Source organism: Physeter macrocephalus, chromosome 18 (genome assembly GCF_002837175.3).
Source record: "Physeter macrocephalus isolate SW-GA chromosome 18, ASM283717v5, whole genome shotgun sequence".
In the NCBI taxonomy this organism is placed as follows: Eukaryota; Metazoa; Chordata; class Mammalia; order Artiodactyla; family Physeteridae; genus Physeter; species Physeter macrocephalus.
The window spans coordinates 55,260,727-55,286,253 of record NC_041231.1 but is presented as its reverse complement, the minus strand read 5'-3'; the positions used below and the strand labels follow the sequence as shown (position 1 = coordinate 55,286,253).

At 38.4% G+C, this 25,527-nt stretch overlaps 2 protein-coding genes across 21 annotated transcripts in view; one reads left to right on the top strand and one right to left on the bottom strand.

Moving 5' to 3' along the window:
• LOC129391516 (uncharacterized) overlaps nucleotides 1-18,851 on the top strand; it is a 29,298-nt gene extending 10,447 nt beyond the window's left edge. The window contains exons 2-4 of one of the 6 annotated variants that reach the window (XR_008615755.1): nucleotides 2,243-2,340; nucleotides 10,650-10,895; nucleotides 17,387-18,851. The gene's annotated coding sequence lies outside the window, so the exon portion shown is untranslated. Of the gene's footprint in view, nucleotides 1-2,242; nucleotides 2,341-2,544; nucleotides 5,268-6,098; nucleotides 6,835-10,649; nucleotides 10,896-17,386 lie in introns of those variants that run through there. The other 5 variants (XR_008615754.1, XM_055079808.1, XM_055079809.1 and 2 more) reach the window with 5 other exon arrangements.
• Nucleotides 13,870-25,527, bottom strand: part of CLASP2 (cytoplasmic linker associated protein 2) — a 180,249-nt gene continuing 168,591 nt past the window's right edge. For all 15 annotated transcript variants that reach the window (XM_055079794.1, XM_055079797.1, XM_055079795.1 and 12 more), the window contains 5 exons: nucleotides 23,056-23,249; nucleotides 22,428-22,556; nucleotides 20,051-20,257; nucleotides 18,868-18,984; nucleotides 13,870-16,167 (listed from right to left, as the gene is read on the bottom strand). In XM_055079794.1, coding sequence (XP_054935769.1) covers nucleotides 16,081-16,167; nucleotides 18,868-18,984; nucleotides 20,051-20,257; nucleotides 22,428-22,556; nucleotides 23,056-23,249 — 734 coding nt within the window. In that variant the 3' untranslated portion in view covers nucleotides 13,870-16,080. The remainder of the gene's footprint in view (nucleotides 16,168-18,867; nucleotides 18,985-20,050; nucleotides 20,258-22,427; nucleotides 22,557-23,055; nucleotides 23,250-25,527) is intronic.

The following is a 25,527-nucleotide window of genomic DNA, read 5'->3' as shown; positions in this document are numbered from 1 at the left end:
AGTATTATGAATAGTCTAATGGGAATTGAAAAGCACTTACTCATAAAAGGATACATAAACCTATAAAGTCACAGCAGTATTCCTTTGCCTCAGCCTTTGTAAAATACTAAACACAGATAGCATGTTTCAGGCATGGGCATCACTAGATGCAGCCCCAGGTTCTCACTGAGTTAATAAGTAGAGCTGAAGGTATAGATACTCTTTCTTTATCTATTTACATTCATGCTCCAGATTACAAAAACCTTAAACTTGAGGCTCTCATGATACTATGGTGATGAGCTGATGAAAGTGGTTCTTAAGAAGTTCAAGACACCCATTTTGAAGCAGGAAAGATGACCTTGGAAAATTGTTAATTATATTCAGGAACAACAACATTCCTTTTCTCTCAACATAGCTACTATTAGATTCACATAGCTGCTGTGACAAATTACCACAAACCAGGTGGCTTAAAATAACACAAATGTATTCTCTTAAATTCTGGGGCCCAGAAGTCTGAAATCATTGTCCCTGGGTTAAATTTAGCTCCTGTTTCAGATGGCTTTTTGCTGAAGCAAAGCCATACCACCATAGTTGTACAGGCAGTTACTGACCTGCAAATTCCTCTTTCTGTTTCCCAATCACCAGAATACCAGAAGCAGTTTGCTTTCATCTGGCAGGGACAACAGTATATGTCCACTTTTCTTAGAGGTACATCAACTCTTGGGTTCAGTGTCCCTGTTTAGTTTGCAGGAACTATGATCACTCCATCATTCAACAGGTCTACATTTATTTACAACAGTGATGAAGTCATCCTGGTTAAAACAGCAAGCAGATGCCTTGTAGACAAATGTTTGGCAAAGCGTGGTTGATAAATATCCATAAAAAGTAGGTTAAGGGGCTTCCCTGGTGGCGCAGTGGTTGAGAGTCCGCCTGCCGATGCAGGGGACGCGGGTTCGTGCCCCAGTCTGGGAAGATCCCACATGCCGCGGAGCGGCTGGGCCCGTGAGCCATGGCCGCTGAGCCTGCGCGTCCGGAGCCTGTGCTCCGCAACGGGAGTGGTTGATAAATATCCATAAAAAGTAGGTTAAATGTGCAGTATTATTAGATTAAGTAGCACTCAACTCTTGTAATTTACAAGAGATTGCGACTCAGGAAAGCAGTGTATAAGCTGCAGCTTCTCAGGTAATCCATGATGAACTCAGCTCATGGGCAATTAGATCTTCAAGCAAAGATAGAATTATTTTCAACTCAGGGTTTCACAAGGAGTCACACTGTGGAGATATTTTCCATACATCTCCTTGGACTGGGGGTATATTTTTGGAAAGATACTTTTATGTTAGAAGGATTGCAGAACAGAATCTCAGTATTTAAGTGTCCCAGAACTGTGCAGCTGGGCACTGATAGGCACAGATATGAAAGAAAAATCTCAGACAAGTTAGATTATGAGCACTTGTCATAATCTTATCTCACATTTGATATCAAGGGAATCAGAAAAAAACCCTGGCTTCTCAGACATTCTTAAAGGGGGATTCTCTTGGAATAAAGAAGAATTTTATAGAGGGAAGGTAAGCTGTTGCACTATTTTTAGTCACATTGTAGCCTTTTAATAAACTGGCAAGTTAAATTTGAGTCATCATGACCTAGGGCCATTTTCCAGAAATATTGAATAATGTAGTGCTGCCTGTCTTGAATGTGGGGTATTTTTCCTTCTCTGTTCTTCCTTTTAGCCAAAACACTCTATTGGGCTGTCTTGGCCATGTGAAAATTACCCTTATGGATTTTTTGTGCTAGGATAATTAATTGAGATTGTTGATGGGTCAGTTTTGTTTGTTTGTTTTGGTTTTGCTTTTGCTTTTTACAATTTCATAGGATGTGGATATCAGAAAAAGGCTAATTAACAATAATTATTAACACAGCTATGTTGTAATATTTTTGATTCTAGTACCCTGATGAGAGGTAGGTAATTCACCACTACCCATGAGTGTGTGTGTGCATATAAAATTATATAACACATACACAAACAATGTGCATGTGTATATATATGTATATACATATATGTGTGTGTGTGTGTGTGTGTGTGTATTCATTCTAATCTCAGGCCACTTCTTTCCCCACAAAGTGGATGAGTCTGAAGCTCTCCCCCATAGGGAGGATTTCCTTTCACTACTACCTTTCAAGGCCGCTCCTGAGTGAGTGCCATATGCACCACATACTAAGATGAACCATCCATACACTAAACCCAGGCATTTCCCTGTTCCTACAGCAGGATGCACAGGACCTCAGCATGGCTGAAGGCATGTGCTGACCAGAAAAGGGCTGACAGCTGGGGACTGTGCTGACCACACTCCCTGCCTTGGAACAGTAAGTCCTTCCATCTTCTTTCATCCTAACTTCTCTCCTATTTAAAACAAAAACTGCAATGAAAACTGGAGTAGAGATATTGGGGAAGAAAGAGGAGAAGAAAAATCTAAATGCTAAAAAACTGTATTATTCTATTTCACTAGTGTATGTTTTTCTGTATCTATGAATACTTTCTTTAATATGTGCTGTATGCTTTCTTTCCAGAAAAGCATGGACAAATGAAATACTCAAAATAAGTTGCCTTACATAAAGCGCTAACCACAGAAGTAAATACGGGGACTTCCCTAGTGGTCCAGTGGTTAAGAATCCGCCTTCCAATGCAGGGGACGCAGGTTCAATCCCTGGTCGGGGAACTAACAGCCCACATGCCATGGGGCAACTAAGCCCACGTGCTGTAATTACTGAGCCCGTGCGCTCTGGAGCCCATGCGCTGCAACAAAGATCCCATGTGCCACAACTAAGACCCTCCGCAGCCTAATTAATTAATTAATTAAAAAGAAAAAGTAGGGGCTTCCCTGGTGGTGCAGTGGTTAAGAATCCGCCTACCAATGCAGGGGACACGGATTCGAGCCCTGGTCCAGGAAGATCCCACATGCTGCGGAGCAACTGAGCCCGTGCGCCACAACTACTGAGCTTGTGCTCTAGAGCCCACGAGGCACAACTACTGGCCCCTCGTGCCACAACTACTGAAGCCCGTGCGCCAGAACTACTGAAGCCTGCGCGCTTAGAGCTTGTGCTCTGCAACAAGAGAAGAGAAGCAATTCGCTTGCTGCAACTAGAGAAAGCCCGTGCGCAGGAACAAAGACCCAATGCAGCCAAAAATAAAAAATAAATTAATTGATTAAAAAGAAAAAGTAAATAGGGCTACGGAACTGCAAGTAAAATAAATTCATTTGGTAAAGTAAACAGAACTTTTATCCGAATGATAGGTAATGAAAGACTAGAACCACCCTTTGTTCTTACTCATCCCCTTACTTGGAGTGCTTGTCTCCTCTTCTTGAGCATAGCTACTGCCTTAGTTTTGTGTGGTCATGTGACTGAGTTCTGCCCAGTGGAATATGGGCAGGAGTGACCTGAGTTACTTCCAGCCTTGGCCATTTCAAAACTCTCAAGAGATTCTTTGCATTCTCCTGTTTAGGGTAACATATTCTGGTTTCCTTTAACATCCAGACCTGATGGAAAGAATTTCACATCACTGGAGATCTGGACTTTGAGTGGGGTGTATTGACTGGGACTTGGGGTTACATCCCTTGCAGAAAGAGTTGACTATGTTCTATATACAGGATAAAGGTATACACAGACACTTGGTCACGTGAAAGGTGGATTGTAACAGATTGGCTATGTTATTAAACCAATTTCCTTTTGTTTAGGCACATAAAGTCCAGTTCCCAGTCTCTCTTGGAATGCTAGAGGTGGCCTTGTAATTACCTAAGTTCTAGCCAATGGCACACAGGTGGAGGTATCTTTTGCCTCCTCCATGCTCAGTCATTTAAATTCTCCTTTGTGATCATCTATGCTCTTTCTTCCTGTATCATCAAGTCAGATTCAAAGTATTCAGCAGAGGACTGTGAGGGCTAGGGGATGGTGGAGGCACTCACTGGGCCACAGGAGCTAGATCCCTAAATGTTTCTGTGCCGCAGAGCCCCTAGACAACGTGCAGTACATGGTACCATAAGTGAAATAAATGTTTGTTTTATAAAGCCATTGTAATTTTGGAGATGTCTGCTAAAGCAGATAACTTGTCTGTACAACCACAGGTCTAGCTCCCTGTATTAGTTTCCTATTGCACTGTAACAAATTACTGGGTGGATTAAAACAACACAGATTTATTATCTCACAGCTCTGGAGGTCAGAAATCTGAAATCAGTATCACTGGACTAAAGTTAAGGTGTTGGCAGGGCTGTGTTTCTTCTGGATGTTCTAGGGGAGAGTCTGATGCCTTGCCTTTTCCAGCTTCTGGAGGCTGCCTGTATTCCTTGGCTCCTCCTCACTCCAACCACTGGCCATCACATCTCTTCGCTTACTCTGACTCTCCTTCCTTCTTTCACTTATAATGATTACATTGGGCCCACCTGGATAATCCAGGATACTCTCTCCATTTCAAGATCTTTAAGTTAATCACATCTGCAAAGTCCCTTTTGTCATGTAAAGTAACATATTCACAGTTTCCCAGAACTAGGATATGGACATCTTGGGAGCCATTATTCTGCTACTGATGAAATAAATTATTTTAAGATGGGACAAGAAATTTTAAACATAAAACTCCCTCTCTGCCCATTTGAGCCACTACCCTCTCCCCTTTAGTGTGCATTGTGCATCTGCATTACACATTAACTAGATCCCCTTAAAAAACACAGAAATGCCACCAAAAAAAAGCTATTTCCTTCTGGTGCCAGCAAGGTAACTCCTTAGGAGACAACATTCCTTTCTCAATCCTGTAAAGGCTAACAATAACCCACTATTAGTCTTGTTGGACTATGTAAACTGTCAGTATGTTATTTGATGTACAACCTTTTGTCTCAAAAACTTATATAACTGTGCTTTGACCTCTAGTGGGTGGAACAGTCCTCAGAACTTTCTGAAAGTCTGTCTCCTGGGTTATAATCCTCAGGTTGGCTCGAATTAAACTTTCCACTTCCTTCTTAGAGTGGCTCTTCATCGATTTTTACACTGACACTTCCATACTTCACTTCCTTCATTTCTTTGCTCAGTATTCTGCTCTGTTAGGTCTTCACTGCCCGTCTTTGTAAGACTCCATCACATCCTCACATTTTTTCATACCACCTCCCTGATTTTTTTCCTTAGTCTTCATCACTATCTCAAGTATCTTTTCAACTAGAATGTAAGTTTCATGAGGGAAGAAATTTTTTCCAGTTTTGCAGTGTGATATTCCTAATGCCTAGAACAATGCCTGACATTTGAATAGGTGCCCAAGTACTTGTTGAATAAATGACTTTTTAAAAAATGGAATGGAATTACATATGTTTTGTAGTATTTATTGCTCAAACAATAAATTTGATTGGTAACTTGAATCAGCCTACTTGATACTTCATCATGATACAACGTACATTTCATTGTTAGAGGCTGTGTGATCATAGGATGCAGTACTAGGATTCCCAGGCTGTAGTTAATAAATTTGTGCATAGATTTCCCATGAGAATGTGTAATGTAAAAAAAAAAAAAAAAAAAAGCTGCTAACTGGAAAGATTCAAAGTGGAGTCCATAAACTGCTTGACAATTGCTAAAATAAAAGGATTCTAAAATCAAAGAACCATGCAATATAAATAACATTAGTGCTGTTTATCATAAATACCTCTAGATCACTGCGTCTCATACATTAGCATGCATATGAACCACAAACCATAACATACATATGAGTTACCTGGGAGCTTGTTAAAAATGCAGATTCTGGGGCTTCCCTGGTGGCGCAGTGGTTGAAAGTCCGCCTGCTGATGCAGGGGACACGGCTTCGCGCCCCGGTCCGGGAGGGTCCCGCATGCCCTGGAGCGGCTGGGCCCGTGAGCCATGGCCACCGGGCCTGTGCGTCCGGAGGCTGTGCTCTGCAACGGGAGAGGCCACAACAGTGAGAGGCCCGCGTACCACAAAAAAAAAAAAAAAAAGCAGATTCGGAGGTGAGGCCTGGGATTCTGCACTGATGAATTTCTGAGTGATGCTGATAACTGCTGGTCCATGGAATAGCAAAATCTTACATGATATTAAAATCAGAAATTTCAAAGGTAATACTTCTTCTTTTGCAGGAAAGGTGTTAAAAACCAAGGTCTGGTTCCCTGGGAACCAGGGACTTCTCTGGTGGCACAGTGGTTAAGAATCCGCGTGCCAATTCAGGGGACACGGGTTCGAGCCCTGGTCTGGGAAGATCCTACATGCTGAGGAGCAACCAAGCCCGTGCACCACAACCACTGAGCCTGCGCGCTAAAGCCCACGAGCCGCAACTGCTGAGCCTGAATGCCACAACTACTGAAGCCCATGTGCCTAGAGCCCGTGCTCAGCAACGAGAAGCGACCACAATGAGAAGCCCACTCACCGCAACAAAGAGTAGCCCCTGCTCGCCGCAACTAGAGAAAGCCCCGCATGCAGCAACGAAGACCCAAAGCAGCCAAAAATAAATAAATAAATAAAAACCAAGGTCTGGGGACCTAAAGCGAGCATCAAACTTCCCCAATCATCACTGATGTGGTTAAGGGATTTTCTGAACTGAGATATCACTTTTTTTTTTTTGACCAAACATCATACACCAAAGACTGGTGTTTGTAATGTATAAATACTGGTTTGAATACAGAGGCAGGAAAAAAGGCAGATTGGGCCAAGGAAGCTGTAGGGATAAGACTTTAATAAAATAAATATATATGAAGTCATACAAATGAAGTCATACCCCACATCTCAAATAGTCTTTTTCCTCTCTTCCTCAGTTCCTCCTGTCTCTATATCCCAGATTTGCAATCTTGAATGTACCCTTTTTTCCCCCAAACTTTAAAATCATATATCATGTACACGTTAGTTTTTTTTTTGGTTGTTGTTTTGCACCATGAACAATACACATCTGGTAGTGCTGGTGTAATTCATTTACTTTTGAAGAAAATCAGTGGTAAAAGTACATAGCTTAAAACATCCATCAATAACAAAGCACAGTCCCCTGGCCCAACCTCCCTTATCATGACGTTGCTAGTTTCCAAAGCAGTCACTTTCAACCTTTAGCTATATCTCCTGATATTGTATGTGGTTTTAGACACTATCTATTCACTTTCTTCAAGGGAAGGTAAGGATTCGGTAATCTATATACCTCCTACCCAATCAGAGCTAAAGCAGCTTTTTGGTGAAGTCAACTTTCATTAATACCATCATTATGTGTAAATATTCACAAATAAGGATATAGTATATTATGATACATACTTTGCTTTTCATTTGCTTGTCAAATTACCTACATTCACTCCCAAAGTCTGAGAAAACCCCTTCTCAATACATTAGCTCATCATGAATCCCCCTCTTTCTTTTCCCTCTTTCCCTCTTCTTGGAGACATTCCCTTACTATACCTGTATTCCAGTCTGGGCTGACTACCCCTCCTTAGGGCTATTGTATGGTGTCTTACTGCGACGTCTCTTGCCAACCAGGCTTGAAGACAGGCAAGCAAAGGAAGGAAGGACAGTTAGAAAGGATGATGAAATAAGAAGTATTAGTCTCAGCGAGATGTTAGGGCTGGAGCTTAGCTGCCCTGCCTAGCCACACTTTGGGTTAGCAGGCATCTCCAAGACAAATGTTGTTTGGGTTGAATTATAAGGCCTCATTTTATCAATGCTTCCAGGACAATAGAGCATATGGAAATTGCATCCTCTTCTTTAACTACTATGGATATTATTTTTACCTATTCTGAGTACTTCTGTACTTCCCTAGGTGAGATGTGTGCATTTTTAGAAACTATTTTTATGCACCAGTTTTTCACAATACCTAAAGAGCAGTTTTTCATTTTTGAATTTATTTATTTATTTATACAGCAGCTAAAGAGCAGTTTTGAAATGCCATAAGTGGTAGTGGTTAAAGGCACCACTATTCACAAAGTTGGGAGGGGACCTAAAAAATGTTCATGTACAATAACTAGAGCATTTATAGCACAGAGATTAAGTTTTCTATCTCTGGCCTCAGTCTGGTTTTAAAACACAGCTTATGAACTACATGACTTGGGCAAATCAATTAACTTCTCTAAGTCTTAGTCTCTCTTCTGTAAACTGGAGATGATGATGATAATAATACTTGCCTTGTAGGATTAGAATGAAAAGTTAATGCATCTAAAGTACTCAGCACAAAACCTGACACATAGGAAAGAACAATTAGTATACAGTATTTATTACATATTTTCATGCTAAAATATAAAGCAGCAACAAAAGTCAGAATGTAAAGACACATAGAACAATTTTATTGTTTTTAGGAGACTTGGATATTCTAAAGACTCACTGAATTAATTTATTCATGTATTCATTTATAAAACAAGTATTAAGACTTGCTATGTTCAAGTATTGTGGACAGTGCTAGAAACACATAAATGGTTTTTTTTTTTTTTTTAAAAAAGGCCTGTGCAGCATTACAACAGCCAAGAGTTGGAAGCAACACATATTTCCAAAATAGATGAATGGATAAAGAAATGTAGTATATACACACACTGGAATATTATTCAGCCTTAAAAAAGAAGGCAATCCTGGCACATGCCACAACACGGATGAACCTTGAGGACATTATGCTAAGTGAAATAAGCCAGTCACAAAAGGACAAATACTGTATGATTCCACTCCTATGAAGTATCTAAAGTAGTTAGAATCATAAAAACAAAAAGTAGACAGATGGGTGCCAAGCGCTAGAGAAAGGGTAATTAGTGTTTAATGGGAGCAGAATTTCAGTTTTGCAAGATGAAAAAGTTCTATAGGTCTGTTGTACAACAGTGTGAATGTGCTTAACACTATTGAACTGTACACTTAAAAATGGCTACAGCGGTTAAGTTTAATGTTACATGTTTTTTTACCACAATCAAAAAAAATTTTTTTAAAGCCCCACAATTAGCAAATGAAATGCTGGGTCTATGATGGCTGGGTGGAGCAGCTCAGGTCCAAGGATGGTGAAATAACTGAGCACAGAGGAAGACAGCAGCAGGCCTGGGAGTCAGCTGAATTGCTGCACCCCATCTAAGACTGCAGCTCTAAAGGCCCTCACATGTGGAGTGTCAGGCTATGCCCAAGAAACAGGCATTATTTCATTTAGTTCCATAATATTCTTATGTGATAAGTGCTATTGTTTTTGCTGCTCTGTAGATGAGGAATTGAAGCTTTGAGAGATTAACTTGTCCAAGTGGTGGAAATAGTGATTTTGCACTTGAGCAGCTTCACTGCATAATCCATTCTCTGCTACTATCCTCTCTTGGGAAGGTGAGGAAATCTAGGACAGATGCCAACTAGTTGATACAACAGCAGAAGGCAAGGGTGGTGAAAGGAGGCAGAAGGTGGCAGATCTACCTATGGTATGAACCTTAAAGGAGGCAGGACTTAGACAAAGTGGGTCTGATTTCATATGCCAAATTTAGAAAAACCCATCAGTGGTGAAGTCAGAATCACTGAAATCAGTGAATGAACAAAATGAGTAGAGTGCAAGAGAGGAAGCCATGATTGAAATTTTGCAATCTTTGTGGGCAACACATCTCAACACAGCAACTTTTAAAAGAGTTACTTTGGGACTTCCCCGGTGGTCCAGTGGTTAAGAATCCGCCTTCCAATGCAGGGGACGTGGGTTCAAGCCCTGCTTGGAGTTCTAAGATCCCACATGCTGCGGAGCAACTAAGCCTGCACGCCACAACTACTGAGCCCGCGTGCCACTGCTAGAGAGGAGTCTGCGTGCCACAATGAAAGATACCGCGTGCCGCAACTAAGACCCAACGCAGCCAAAAAATTAAAAAATTAAAAAGAAAATAGAGTTGCTTCAATTTGCCTACTATGCTCTTTTATATACTCAGTATATATATATATGTATATATATATGTATATATATTATACACCATAGGTTATCATTCGATATATTTACCCAAACATCTTTACCTAGAGTTGTTCACAGTAATCAGGTGGTGAACAGAGTTCTTAATTACTTTTGTATTTTGACCTCATTTTAATGACCATTATTTATTTATTAAAAAAAAATCTTTGAGGCACTTTTTTAAAAAGAAATTTTATTTATTTATTTTTGGCTGCGATGGGTTTTCGTTGCTGCACACAGGCTTTCTCTAGTTGTGGCAAGCGGGGGCTACTCTTCGTTGTGGTGTGTGGGCTTCTCATTGCAGTGGCTTCTCATTGCAGAGCACAGGCTCTAGGCGCGTGGGCTTCAGTAGTTGTGGCATGTGGGCTCAGCAGTTGTGGCTCACGGGCTCTAGAGCGCAGGCTCAGTAGTTGTGGCGCACGGGCTTAGTTGCTCCGCGGCATGTGGGATCTTCCCAGACCAGGGCTTGAACCCATGACCCCTGCATTGGCAGGCGGATTCTTAACCACTGCACCACCAGGGAAGCCCATGACCATTATTTTTTAAATTATTTTTAATTGTGGTAAAATACACATAACATAAATTTACGATCTTAATCATTTTAAAATGTTTAGTTCAGTGGTATTAAGTATATTCACATTGTTTTGCAACTGTCACCACCATCCTTCTCCAGAACTTTTTTCATCATTGCAAACAGTAACTCTGTGCCCATTAAACAATAACTCCCTATTCCCTCCTCCCTGCAGCCCCTGACAAACACCATTCTACTTTCTTTCTCTAGGTATCTCATACAGGTGGAATTACACAATATTTGAATATCGACTTAATACTGGCCAACAAACCTCAAGGCCATTCTTCTGGGTCTCCTCGGTCATCCACACTGCTGCAGACCTGGAGGAAACCTCACTGTATGGAAATTCTCTGACCTCAAGAGCTAGAAATCAGTTCTTTGAAATAAAAATCACCATTTCTCTTAGAGGAAAATTTGAAGGACTACCCTAGCATTGGACTGAGACTTTAGAATGGAGTAAGTTGTAGGAGAAAAAGTAGAAAATAGTTTGGGTTGAGTTGGGGATCAATGATTTGTGTTGAATGTTTGGCATGTGACCCCATATGTATTAAAAAATGGGAAAATTTATCCTAAAATTCAGCTGGAAATGAGTTCTGGATTGTTCACCTTTGTGTTCAACATTAGTGTAAAAAACTGATTCAGTGTTTTTAAACTGGGCTGTATTACCCGTGGAACTATCCATGGAAACTCCTTTGCTTTGGTACAAGTTTTCTCAACCTGGGCATTACTGACTTTTGGGGCTGGACACTTGTTTTTTGCGTGTGGTGGGGTGGGTGGTAAGGCAGTCCTGTGTATGTAAGATACTTAGCAATGCCTTTGGCTTGTACCCACTAGATGTCAGTAGCACTCCCCCACCAAGTTGTGACAACCCAAAATACCTCCAGACATTGCCAAATGTCTTCCAGTGGGCAAAATCACCCCTAGTTGAAAACCATGGCTTTAGGAAGATGGAGAAGAAAAGGCACATTTCTTGCTTTGTTGAAGTAATTCAACTCTAAGTCTTTACTCAGACAAAAATTAATGTTGTAAAATTGGCTTTAGACTAAAACCAGCAAGCAATCCCTTTTTGCACTCATTTCCAATAAAAATAACAGATTCACACTTTCTTAAGGGAAAAAATACTGGGGGACTGGGGCTGCATGCACGGCTATCTGGTCAGGATGGTTTGCAAGAAGCAGCTCCTTCTACCCTGAGTTACAGGCCGGTCCCTCTTGTACCGATCACATTTCTGAAAACACATTAATGCATCTCTCCTATTACCAGATCCACAGCTACATATTTACAGCAGACAGATTTTAGAGGTGTCAGATGCAGGGCAGGTGCTCAAATATTTAGTAGGTAAATAAGGGTAATCAGAACCAGATTCACAGAGACCAATCTGTAAAAAAATTGTAACCTAAAAACTAACTCACTTCTGAAGTTTTCAGAGTATGTAAAATTGAGGTGTTTGTGATGTTAATTCTAACCATGCTGTTCTTCAGTTTAAGTCTTCAGTGAACTCCTTAGTTCAGTTAGATTATATCTCAGAGTATCTAGTACTCAATCTGGGGTCATTCTCCACTGGCATCCCATGTTCCAGCTAAACCAACCTGTGTAATGATGGCCAGCTGGGGAGACACAAATGATACATTCAGTCTGGAAAGCAAATTCAATATTATAAATTTGTAAGAAAAGGAGAACTTTTGAACTAAAACCCCTGAAAGAAAAGCTATAGCCAATATTATAACTTTGCAAGAAAAGGAAAACTTTTGAACTAAAACCCCTGAAAGAAAAGCTATAGCCAAGCTTTCTTGATTGTGAGAATGCACAGATTTTTTTTTTCTTTTTGAAAGATATTTTATGGGGACTTTTAAGAGAGTATATGAGATTTCTTTTACATTTTCCAAAACAAATCATGGTTTAAAAAGTTTCAGTGACATGACGTAATGCTTCTTACTTCATAGAGCACTGCCTTGCTCTTTGGCTTCCCCTCTGCTCTCCCTACCCTGTCACCCTAATGAGCCTCAGACCCATTCAGTTTCTAAATTTAAACATCACCTCTTCTCCTAGGAAGCCTTCTGTGATTACACCTTATGTGTACCCTCACCCCCATTCCCTAGCTCCCATCAGCACCCTGTGTTATTCTCTACTATAGCACTAACCACACTGTATCATGGTTATTTGCTCTACTCTGTCTCCCTGAAGGCAACTACTCACATATCTTCTGCATGGATGAATGTAGGTAAGTTTGAAATACTGAAATTCTGATACATATAAAGATTTCTTGTATTTTCCTGTTCTATTTTAGATTACTATTATAAGAGTAATTTAAACCCAGCTATTTAAGTAATTAGTATATCTTTAAATAAGGATTGTTTTTCTATATTTAGTAATTTCATAGTAAAGGCATCTATAAAATTGCCAAGTAGGAAGTAACTGGAGATGTGCCAAAGATGTAGCTATTTGTTATAAGAATATCCAGTGAAGATCAACAACCCAGGATTATGCTGCACACATACCTATGAATATTTTGCTGCTGTTACAAGTCATCCTATAGAAAAACAAAGAAGGAATATATTCAAAATGTATTGTTAAATACATGCACAGAACAGAAGCATTCAAAATCTTAGCTAATTCTAATCTTGTCATTCTCTGGTTAACAAAACTTAATGTTCCCTTACAGTTTTCAGCATTAAATCAAATTGATTATCTTAGCACTCCACAAAATAACAACACAGATCATCTAAAGTGGTGCTATGAGAGGTAATTTTTTTCCTTCCGTTTTTCATTATTTTCCAAATATTCCACAATAGAGATGGATAACTTCTTAACTGACAGTTTTTTTTAAAGCTTAATGCTAGACCTTTCATTTGCATGGCTATAAAACTATACTGATTAACTGCAGTAAAATGAACTAAAACAATACAGGAAGTAAAGATGTCAAAGGTTAAATTTTAAAAAACCCTCATGTATTATGGAATAACATTACTAATCCTCATTTCTATCTACTGTAAATGTTTTTCTAAATTAACACTAATAAGAAACACTTGAATTTACAAATAGATCTAGCCTGAAGATTTTAGTTTTTTACTGTAAGACATAACTTGGTGAAAAGTCATTTTGACCTGAAGTTTATAATAAAATATGAAGGAATATAGCAAATTTACTTCAAATATGAAACCTCAGGTTCAAACCATATCTTACTTGAAAATGTCAGAAGTCTATTACAGATTTTGGAAACCCACAAGAAACAAACATGTTTTAAAACCTGTAATTATATGTTTTAATTGGTTCTCAGCAGCATGGGTAAATGAATGACACTGATGATTAGCTTAGGGGAGAAAAGCAGAAAGAAAAAAATTTAACCAGTAGTTTTTTATCACCATTCTTTAATAGCTGACATCTTAATATGTTTCTGGAATGAACAAATTAAAGGTATTATATATAGCAGTCTGAACAGTCAACAATAACTTTCTTATAGTCTTATCAACTGAAATAACAGAATTTTAAACATGACTTAGCTTTCACTTCGTCACATTAAACCATACTCTTCTGTTACTCAGTTCATTCATTTCTTGAGTGCCTGCCTTTAGATGCCAGGTGTTTGATCTAAGTTTTCAAGTAGAGTTATTATTCAGCTTAAGCCACTCTATTTAGTTGTCAACAGTAGTTAGAGCAGGACCTTAAAGAAGAGGTCAAAATTAGATCAATATTTAGATCCAAAATGATTATAAAACATACCAAAGGTCATGGAACATAAAGCATTACTGAGACGAGTTCAATGTTTAAAATACCTTTTCTTTTTAAGGATAAGCTATAATATATACATGCATATAGAGCTATATACATTGGTTTGTGGCTGCTACTTCTGACAGATCTTTTCTCCTTGGATGCACTTACAAATTCATGAGAATACCACTGAAACAGGACTTTCTAAACATTTTTAAAAACCTAGTTATGAGATAAGTGACTTGTCACACAGTGAGACAGAAAAACAACTGATATACATTGTTAATTTGTTCAAGTAATGTTATGTACAGTTTTATTGCCAGTATATGCACAACAGTAAGCATAGAACTATAAATACACAATGTAATTAACAGCAGAAAACAAAATTGTTACAGATAAAGGGGGGGATATAGAGAAACTATTTTCCTGCTGCTAGAACAAAAACGAAGGAAGGTAAAAGCCTGTCACAAATCATCCATTCAGAACTCTTGCCTTAAATTCTTTACATATATTTCTACATTTTTTCGATTAAACAAAGAAAGTACAGATAACTCTGTAACAAAAGCAAATTGCCTCCCTAATAGGTATTTGCCTTTCCAGTCAAATTCACTTTATGTTAGGATTTTTTAAAAAGTCAAGATGAGAAATCATTAGTATCCTGGTTCCAAATTACCTAATTTGCCTTCCACCAAAACTGGTAATTTTTGAAAGTTGGTTGCACATGAAAATAAGAGGTGTAGCAAAAGGTGATTAAAAAAATTTGTTAAAAAGTAACAGAAAATCACCCTTTTAATAGTTTTCCAAAAGACACTATAGGCAGCAGCTCAGTTAAAAGTATTAGCCCTGAAGAGGTAGAGAATTTGAGCCCATTATACGAAGATAATAACCTTGGCACCATCTTCTCTCTCATCAGGATCAATGTTTTCAAGTAAGACAATTTCATGGTAAAAGGAAACCAGGTTCCACCATTTAAAGAAAAGGTGCTGGTCGACTCCCATGTCTCAATAATTAGTTTGTTTATTAAATGAGAAACAGAAGACGGTCAAGGACACACATGCACTGATTTTTTTTTAATGTTTCCATTATCAAGTTTATTCATAAGTGAATTTGATATTAATAAATAAAAAAAGCATCATTCACAACAAAGATAAACAAACCAAAAAACCCTGCAATGAAACCTTCTATTTTAATAAGTAACAAGAAAAACACAGGCTGATGATTTGGTACAGCTTTCTTAAGGGATCATAGAGGGGACATGGTTTTAAATAAAGATGGCAAGATCAACAACCAACAAAGGATATCAGCCTTACAGAACTGGCTGATTCTGTAACATTTCTTTGAGGTCTTAGTTTTAAAATACAGATCACCCCAAAGAAGTTGCAACTAATTAATGACGTGTATCACCATCACACCAACAGAGTCCAGCTGTAGTTCAGATTAGTCCTGCTTTATTTCACATCATTTCAATATTTCTAGCATAGGACATGATACGGAACAAAACTCAAAGTAGCAATAAAAATATTATTCTGCATTTGAATAAAGGCCAAAAAATGTTTAAGACTGTTAAACTTTTAAAGCTTTAAGCATTCCTGTTTAACCAGCATTTAAAAAAAGTATACAGTCATAACACTGGCAAAGGTTAATGGGAGGACAAAGAAGTAAAACATGTGAAATGATGAATTAGATTAAAAATTACTTTGTATTGACCAACTGATGTTAATACTGCTTCTTCTTGAATTTGGAATAACTATCATAAAAGTTACATGCAGACTGAGGATAGCCCTCTGTTACAGAAAATACAAAACAAAACAAAAAACTAAAACTGGGAAACAATGGTAACTTCCAAAAGATGTATTTGAAAATTTCCTTTCATTGATGAGGGTGGTCTGTCTGTCCTTTCTTTGAGAGACCTGGTTCACTTCCATCCGCTTCACTAACTTTGTCCAGAAACATCAGTAGTGGGATCAGCTCCTCCAGAACCTGTTTGTGCACGTTTGATGTAAAGATTCAGTAGCTTCATCTGCAGATTCAAGCCAAACATGTCATGTGAGAAAGCTGCTCTAAATTATTGTAAGATGCTCATTAAAAAAATTATACATATGTGAGCTTCAAAAGATATTTTAGACTGAGGGGTTATTATAATGCCCCAGTTACTGTTGATAATTAAGAATTTCAAAAAATTTTTTAAGTCTCAGTTTGTTCAGGACTGAGTATTCTAGTATGCCTTTTCAAAAAATGTTATAGTGATAACATAAAAAATTTAGAAAAAGAAGTCACCATTAAGACAATAATGATAAACATTTGAGCAGTATGTGCTATACAATATACTGCCTTAAATTCTCTCTTTTTATCTTCACGACATTTTACAGACGAGGAAATCGAGATACAGGATGTGCCATCCCTGCCTAAGGTCACAGGGGTAGAGAGAAGTGGGCCAGGAGAGGCAATTAGGCACTTGGGCTCCAGCACCCAAGATCTCAGACAACTACGTCACTGCTCTCCTAACAAGAATGTTTTTGATTTCTCTGTGTCATTTTGCAGTCTTTATTGTATGAGATCATATTTTTATAGTTTGGAATCAAAGCACATCCAATTCTCTTTTCCACTTTTTTTTTCACCTAATGTCATTCTCAGATATTTTTCCTACCTCCTGTCTTCACATGCAACATTACTACTGACTGCCTAGTATTCTGGTAAAGTGCTGAATTTTAATTCTTCTACAGACAACTCTGGATTATCAGGACCTAACTTAAACTTATGACAAAACTCAGGATACAGGATACATTTTTCCTGAAAACCACTTTGTTCAAAGTTTGCTTTTTTTTTTTTTTGGTATGTGGGCCTCTCACTGTTGTGGCCTCTCCCGTTGCGGAGCACAGGCTCCGGACTCGCAGGCTCGGTAGCCATGGCTCACGGGCCCAGCCGCTCCGTGGCATGTGGGATCTTCCCGGACCGGGGCACGAACCCGTGTCCCCTGCATCGGCAGGCGGACTCTCAACCACTGCACCACCAGGGAAGCCCCAAAGTTTGCTTTTTTTAACATTGTCTTTGACCGAAGGGTTTTTAAAGCTGGTGTCCACGAGATTCAGAGGCTCACTGAACGCCCCCCACCCCGAAACTATGTGTAAAATTTATCTGTATGCATTTATTTTTCTTGGGATGAGATTATACCTAAAGCTCAAAGTGGTCTGTAACACAGAAAAGGTTAAGAACCACTGCTTTCTCTTTCTTTCTTTCAGCCACGCCACACAGCATGTGGGATCTGAGTTCCCTGACCACGGATCAAACCTGCGCCCCCTGCAGTGGAAGAGCAGAGTGTTAACCACTGGACCTCCAGGAAGTCCCTAGAACCACTGCTTTAATCTGTCTATAACTTGTATAGGTATTTATTGTAAGGTATATACCTGAGCTCTTTTTCCTTCTATGTATTTTTTCTTCCCTTTGCTACTTAAAAAATAAATTTGAGGGCTTCCCTGGTGGCGCAGTGGTTGCGCGTCCGCCTGCCGATGCAGGGGAACCGGGTTCGCGCCCCGGTCTGGGAGGATCCCACGTGCCGCGGAGCGGCTGGGCCGGTGAGCCATGGCCGCTGGGCCTGCGCGTCCGGAGCCTGTGCTCCGCAACGGGAGAGGCCACAACAGTGAGAGGCCCGCATACCACAAAAAAAAAAATAAAATAAAAAAAAAAAAAATAAATTTGATTATAGTAATGACAACTGTTAGGATTTGGGGAAACTTTTTATATGAAGGTGAGTGTCTTGCCAGTTAACCGGTTCATAAACCATAATTCAACAATCATAGTTTATCCTCACCCCTTAGAACAAATTTCAAGGTTTTTATAGTATCAAAGAAATGAAGAAAGCAAGACTGATTTTGTGTTTTTTTGCATCTTAAGGACTAATTGGAAAATTTATTTTAACATAAATCAAAGTTAAACATTTATTGTGATCATAATAAGAACAGAAAGAGGAGAAACAAATACTTGATTATCATAGTTCATAAAGGAAAAATTTTTAAATGTTCAATTGTTCCATATTTGGGGACATATAAATCCATGGATATGTAACTACTATTTATTCTTAATTAAACAGCCCTTGGGGGTAAGGATTTGGGTGTGGGAGTGAGGAGAGTCAGTCGGTGATCAATAAATAACCAGAAGCTGTAGGCATTTTTTTCACAGCAGTCTACCAACCACCCTACCAAACCGCTGACCTCACCTGAGTAACAGATGTGAAAGTACAAACAGCTAAACTGCAAACGGTAAGAGGACTAAGTTGGATTCGCAAAGCCTAATTAAAATCCGAATAACAAATTTACTCTTTTTATTTTAATTAATTAATTAATTAATTAATTTTTGGCTGCGCGCAGGCCTTCTCTAGCTGCGGCAAGCGGGGGCCACTCCTCGTTGCGGTGCGCGGGCTTCTCACTGCGGTGGCTTCTCTTGTTGCGGAGCACGGGCTCTAGGTGCGCGGGCTTCAGCAGCTGTGGCTCGCGGGCTCTAGAGCGCAGGACCAGCAGTTGTGGTGCACGGGCTTAGCTGCTCCGCAGCATGTGGGATCTTCCTGGACCAGGGCTCAAACCCATGTCCCCTGCATTGGCAGGCGGATTCTCAACCACTGCGCCACCAGGGAATCCCCCAAATTTACTCTTTAACACACTCAAAGAACTCAATTTTGAAGAAGGACCCACAGCCACCATCTTTAGAACAGAGCAGCACTACTTACTTTACTGCCAGTGAGCTGACTGAGATGTGGTTTTAGTTCATCACCAATTACCGCATGAACAGCTACCAGGCAGAAGACACAAGCTTTCCGAACACTGCTCTCCGAATTATCATAACCCTGGGAAGAAAAGTCCTTGTTAGCACTCCTGAAGGATCTGAGGAAAGTACCATTCCACAGAGACAGAAGTGCAACTCAAAGAGGAGATCCCAAGTGTGCTGAGGAGAGAGAGCTTTACTGACTGGACAAAGTTAATTTCTCACCTTTTCAGGCAGAGACGTGCCCTTCCCTCCTCCACCTCCGCTTCGGCACCCCCACTCCACTGTCAGCCTTCCTTATCGGGTTCTTTCTTACTTAGCTTGGAAAGCTGCAATCCTCTGACTCTGGGGCTGCCCCTCTGCCAATCCACCCTGCCGAAGTCTCTGAATTAACCTTCCTAAAGCATTCAGCTGTAGTGAATTCAACAGCTCCTCACTATTGAATAAAACCTAAACTCCTTGGCCTAGCAGTCAAGGTACTCCTGTAATCCAGGCTGAATTAAGCTTAACATCTGGCCCATCCCTACCATTACTCTAAGTTATTCATCCAACAAACATTTATTCAGTACCCACTATATGTATGACACACACCTATTATGTATATTCTGTTCTTAGCACCAAAGCACAGATAAGAAAGGAAAAGATTTGGATCTTATCTTCAAGGACCTCACAATTTAGTAGTATTCGGCTTAGAAAAGAGTCACAAAGGTAATACTATAGAAGCACAAAGAAATGAATGATTAACTCTCTTCAGGAGGGATCTTAATATACATACTATGTAAAATTAGTCATTAAAATTACATTATAGAATATTATTTATTGGATGGAAAAAGTTCACAATCTATGATTAAGTTAAGCAAAGCATGTTACAAAATATGATCCCATTTTTTTAAAGTATTTATATGTATGGGTTTGTATGCATAGAAAAAAACCACATTAAATGGTAAGTTACCATGCTAAATGGTAAGTTTTATGTTATGTATATTCTACCACACACACACAGAGCTAATTACAGAAAGTCTTTGCTCCGAACACCTAAGACAGCAGGAAGGCTTGGTCATGCCACTAGTGTTGCCTGGCAAGTGCCTAAAATAACTGAGTCCCAAATGTATCACACATAGCTTATTCCTCCAAGCTTTGCTGCTTACCTGTATTAGGCCTGGCATAATCTCTGGCAAAAGCAGGTTAAGGGTTTCCTTGGAAACTCTCTCTATCACTTTTGTTTGCATTTTGATTGCAGCCAGATTAATTGGGTAATCTGCAGTTTGAATGATGGGACAAAGCACTTTGATGCACTGCTCCGGACTGATTGAAGTGGCCAACACTGACGCAGCTTCCTCAGCAGATCTCACCACCTAAAACAAAGAGGTCAACATTTAGCAGGGAAGTAATTTTGTAAAACTTATACTGTGGCCTGGATGTATACACTTCATGAAATATGTCCTAGGACATTATATCTGGGATTTTCTTTGAAAACACTAAACAAACATAAAAGGTGAGGGTACAGATAAAACAGGTTTGGTAAAATGTTGATAACTGTTGAAGCTAGAAGATGGAAACATGGTGCTTTTTTACATCATTCTTCCTTCACTTGTGTTCTCTTAATGTTGGCTTGATTCAGTGATTAAAAGCAACTTTAACATGATATTGTGGTCTAGTTCTGCAGGGGAGTGGAGGCTCTGTCCAACTAGACTACACTGTGACTGGAGTCCTCTGCATCAGCCATGCTGAGACCCTGCTCATTGTTAGGACCGTCAACTCCAGGAGGGCTTGTGCCTTTTATCACATTATTAACAAAATAAAATAAAAATCATTTCATTAATATGTTATCAAGTTAACGGCTATTTCCCCTACTGTTCATAATGATTTTCTTTCCTTCTATATTGGACTTGGGGAGGGTAAAACACTGGTTCTGCAATGAAGAGAAGAAACAGTTATCTATATTTTTATTGGAATCTGTAATCTTTAAAGATGGTCTTGAAAACATGTAAAAATTATTGCTTTTGCTGCTACTTTGGTATTGTCTCATTTGTGCTCTCAATCTGTGAGAGGTACTTAGAAAGGTATAGTGGAAAATACACTGCAAGTCAGAAGACCTAGGGCTAATTTCAGCTCTAACACCTTAAGAATGTCAATTTTATCTTTGGTAAAAACTGGTATGCTACAAGGCCTTATTTAGGTCAGAAGGTGGATAACTAAAGTACAAATATGACATAGTTTTTTTAAGCCTTCAGCAAGATGCTACAGATGTACCACTACTAAACACCAAGTGGATTTTTTAAAAAATCGGATTAAAAATCCAGGTAGATTTAAAAGTTATGGCTCACTCTCCTATAAGATTCACAGTCACAGCTTCTGAAAAGTGAATTGCCCAGAGGGTTTCGATTTTTCCATATCCTCACCAACATTTCTTAGTATCGTTCTTCATCATGTGTGTGAAGTGTGGTATTTCATTGTGGTTTTAGCTGCATTTCCCTAAAGACTAATGAGGGTGAGAATCCTTTTATGTGCTTATTGGCCATCTGTATATCTTCTTTGAAGAAATGTCAACTCAGATCCTTTGCTCGTTGAAAAACTGAGTTATTTACCTTTTCATTGTTGAGTTATGAGAGTTCTTTATATATTATGGTGGTTAGTCCCTTATCAGACATGATTTGCAAAAATTTTCTCCTATGTTATGGGTTGTCTTCTCACTTTCCTGAGAGCATCCTTTGAAGCACAAAAGTTTTTAATTTTGATAAAGTTCAATTTACTCTTTTTTTCCTTGTTGATTATTTCTGCTTTTGGTATTGTATCTAAGAAACTATTGCCTAACCCAAAGTAACAAAGATTCACACCTATGCTTTCTTCTGAGAGTTTTACAGTTTTAAATCTTATATTTAACTTTAATCTATTTTGTGTCACTGCTGTTTTAACTTTTTTTGACTTGTCTTTTGCTTATGTATTGCTCTGATGCTTTCTATTAGAGTTGCAATCCCTATTTGAAACTTGCTTTTCTAATTATTTTAATAAAAGTCCTTATGATTATCTCATCTCACTGATTATCCCATGAGTGTCACTGGTCATGATGGGGATATCCTGACTATAATGTAACAAGACAGGTTTACAGGACTCTTTCAGGAAAGCTGTCCTCATTGTTTTACTGAGTAAACTTTTAACAGACATCTAGCTCCTACAGGCAATTTACCACTTTAAAATAACAATGATTCTTATCTTCATTAGTTATTTTAAAAAACCAAATTCTTATTGGTAAATGGAAAGTGAAGTTAAGATTGGTGAACTCTAAATGGAAATCTAAAAGTGAATTATAGGAGGAAATGAAATCAGATAAATTATATCCTAGAGCTCACCTATTTTAGGTAAAAGGCCATGGTATCAATATAATTCGTTAAAAAGAAAAGATTATATGTTTGCTTCTCAATCAGATACTACCTTGAACATTAAGAAAATGCTTGCTAAGAGTACTTTCAAACAACGTTTGTATGTTTCATGTAATAATATCAGAAGTACTGTCAGGTCACTTACCTCCTTATGAGGATCTTTATGTGCTTCCAGTGTTTTCATGACAGTCAGTTCTGCATAGTTTTTAAATCTTGCTGGTTGATGCCTTAGGATTTCTCTTAAAACCTTTAATGCCAAAGCCCTGATTGTAGGCTAAGAAGAAATATTTTAATGTTTTTAATATTTTGGGTTGTAGACGATCTTTACATTTTCCATTTCTGTAACTTAAGGGTCTTAATATGGGTTGGGAGAATTGTAGACAACTGCACAAAATATGCGGTATATTACACAATTAAGTTTTCACATCTCTAGTTGAAAACTAATACTTCTTAAAGAAACCAAGAACCACTACCTTCTATTAAAAAGGAGGTTTTGCTTTTGAACAACTAATTCAAATATGCAAAAAAAAGTACTCTCCTATAAAAATTTTGTCAGCAACCTTTCATTTTCCCTGTTGTCAACTGTTGAAAATCATTGAGCTGCTTGGTTGGGAAGAAAAAGTACTTTACAGTGAAAATTTCAGGCAGAAAGAAGCAGCAGAAAAGACTCATTTTCCCAATTTCCAAATCTGTGTAGCACTTGATTAATAGGCAATGACAGGCAATCCAAGACAGGAAAAACAGGCTATTGTTTACATATTCTGCCATTTTACCTCTTTATCCCCAAGGGTTTCAAGCAATAAAAGTAATATTGTTTTGAAGTGTTCATCCCAAACACTGAAAGATTCTTCCTGTGTCAATTTCATGAGTTCATAGAGGGCGATTTTTCTTTCTTCTACACGTTCATTATGGTTAGACAACTCCTTCAATAACTCTGCAACCAGGTCAGAATGGTCTAGGGAAAGATCTGTCATAAGGACATGATGTTAATTCTGTAACTTTATAGGTCAACTTTCACAAGTATGGGGATGACAACGTTATAACATCATGAAACACAAACAGAAAGTAGCTTGTAAAAAAAAAAACCCAAAGACAAAGAAAAATGACCAAGTAATATTCCTTTCCATTTGTCATCCCCAAAACCTCAATACTAGTTTAAAACCATTTATAATAAAAATTCACAGGAGAATTGTATAATGAAGCCCCATGTACCCATCACCCAGATTTAAAAATTATTAAGATTTTACCATTCTTACATCATCTTCGTACCCCCCCCAACTTTTCTTCTGAAAAATTTTTAGCAAATCCCAAATGTATCATTTCATCCTTACACACTTCAGCATGCACTTCTATGTTGTCATGCCAGGAGGCTCACAGTGTCTGGGTACTCAATTTTCAGCGATACTAATAAATGATCACTGGATTTAACTGGTAACAACTTGATCCCACCATTGTAAAGTTCCGTCAACCTTTTAACTAATGATTTCACCCACTGATGTTGCTGAATCAATTATTTTATTAGGAGTTAAAAATGGGTTGGAATTCTTTTGAGAGAGTGAGTTTATCAACTAGAGCTATTTTGATTGCCCTGAAATACAGTTTGATAGAAAAGGCAGAATACCTAATATATTTCCCTTTAAATTTCTGAGTCAAGAGTTGGGCCCAGTGGTTATCAAGGAGTTTTCATTTGTTTTTGCTTTCTTTTTTTAAAGTATAATTATAAACTCATGAATTTTATGAATGTTAAAGGACACATTGTTTATTTTTCAAAGTCATCAGATAATGCTTTGAGAAATCTTTGTAGGAAAGACAGTTAAATCCAAAAGTTCACATTAGAACCTTAAAAAATACCAGAGTTCTTCCTGAATTCTTTTGATGATAAAATACATGATAAATTCAGGTTTGAGGGACTTGGGCAGGCATGCTTGAGCTTGTGCCATAGATTCTTTTCCCTTCTAACTCATTCTCTGGAATGAAATAATCATAGAACATGGTGCCTGAGACTAGAAGGTACACCTGGGGTCACTCCCTCTCCCAAGTCTCCAGGAAAGACAGCTAACACTGTGGAGCTGTATTCTCTATAGCTTCACTTGGCATGAGTATGCTGGCCTTTTGGAGAGGGTTGCTGCCTACAAAAGGAAACACTCAAGAAGAAAGAGCACTTTTCCCAAAAATGAACCTTGAGGTTGTAGTTTGCCAGATGGTTCACAACTGGTCCATAAAAACAGAAGCTACTGTGCCTCATCCTGCCAGCTGGTTAGCCACTGACCTAGAGACACCAATGGCCTGACATTATAGGTCTCAGGGAACCCACAACTACAAGTAGGGAAAGAAAAGTTATATTTCACTTAGAGGATTCAGAAACCTGAGGAAAGGAAATCAAGCTGAACTACTAGAACAGATGACTTCTACTGGAATAAAACAGATGATAGGGAAGGGAAATTGAACCAAAATGTAATGACAATATTCACTGCCTATAAAAAAGGAAGTTTGTTAGGACAACTTTCGTGGAACTATAATAAGAGCATGAAGAACTTCTGGCTCCCAAACACTCATACACAGAGCACAAAATGTGATTACTGAATTTAAAAACTTGAGATAATCTAGAAAGAATGATCACTGAGGAGAACTAAATTAGGGTTTTGGAAGATCAGGAAGAACCTCTGCAAAATGCAGAGCAAAACCATGAAAAATAAGAAATTTGAGTTCAAAGATCTTAACTTGGAGAATAAAAACTGTCATAATAATCTCATTTGTATAGACCAACATTAGAACAATATTGCTGGCTTAACAAGAACTACTGCAGCAGGATCAATGCATCTCTATAAACCGCTCAAAAATTACTCCTGTGAAGTTTCATTATCAGACTTTGAAAGATGTCATAAAAATCATTCTGATAAGAGTATATTTTATTTCAGCTGAATAAAGGGAAATCTCAAGAAAATGCTTTGTTTCAAAGGAACTCAGTTCTCTTCTTCATGAATATAGGCTTTGTAATTACTCTAGAAGATAATTAGAAATGACTTGTCATATAATGGTCTGGACAGATGACTGACAGGAAAATAACTTCTGCCAAAGAAAGCACATAAATTATTTGTTAAAAAACTGAACTATTTATGTCATACAAATGAGATAAACCTAACGTACTGAATTAATTAATATAAAGTAAAATCAATTGTATTTCCTCTTCTGACACACAGAAGCATTGTTGTTCTGTGAAAAGAACACAGGCTCTGGAGTCTCAC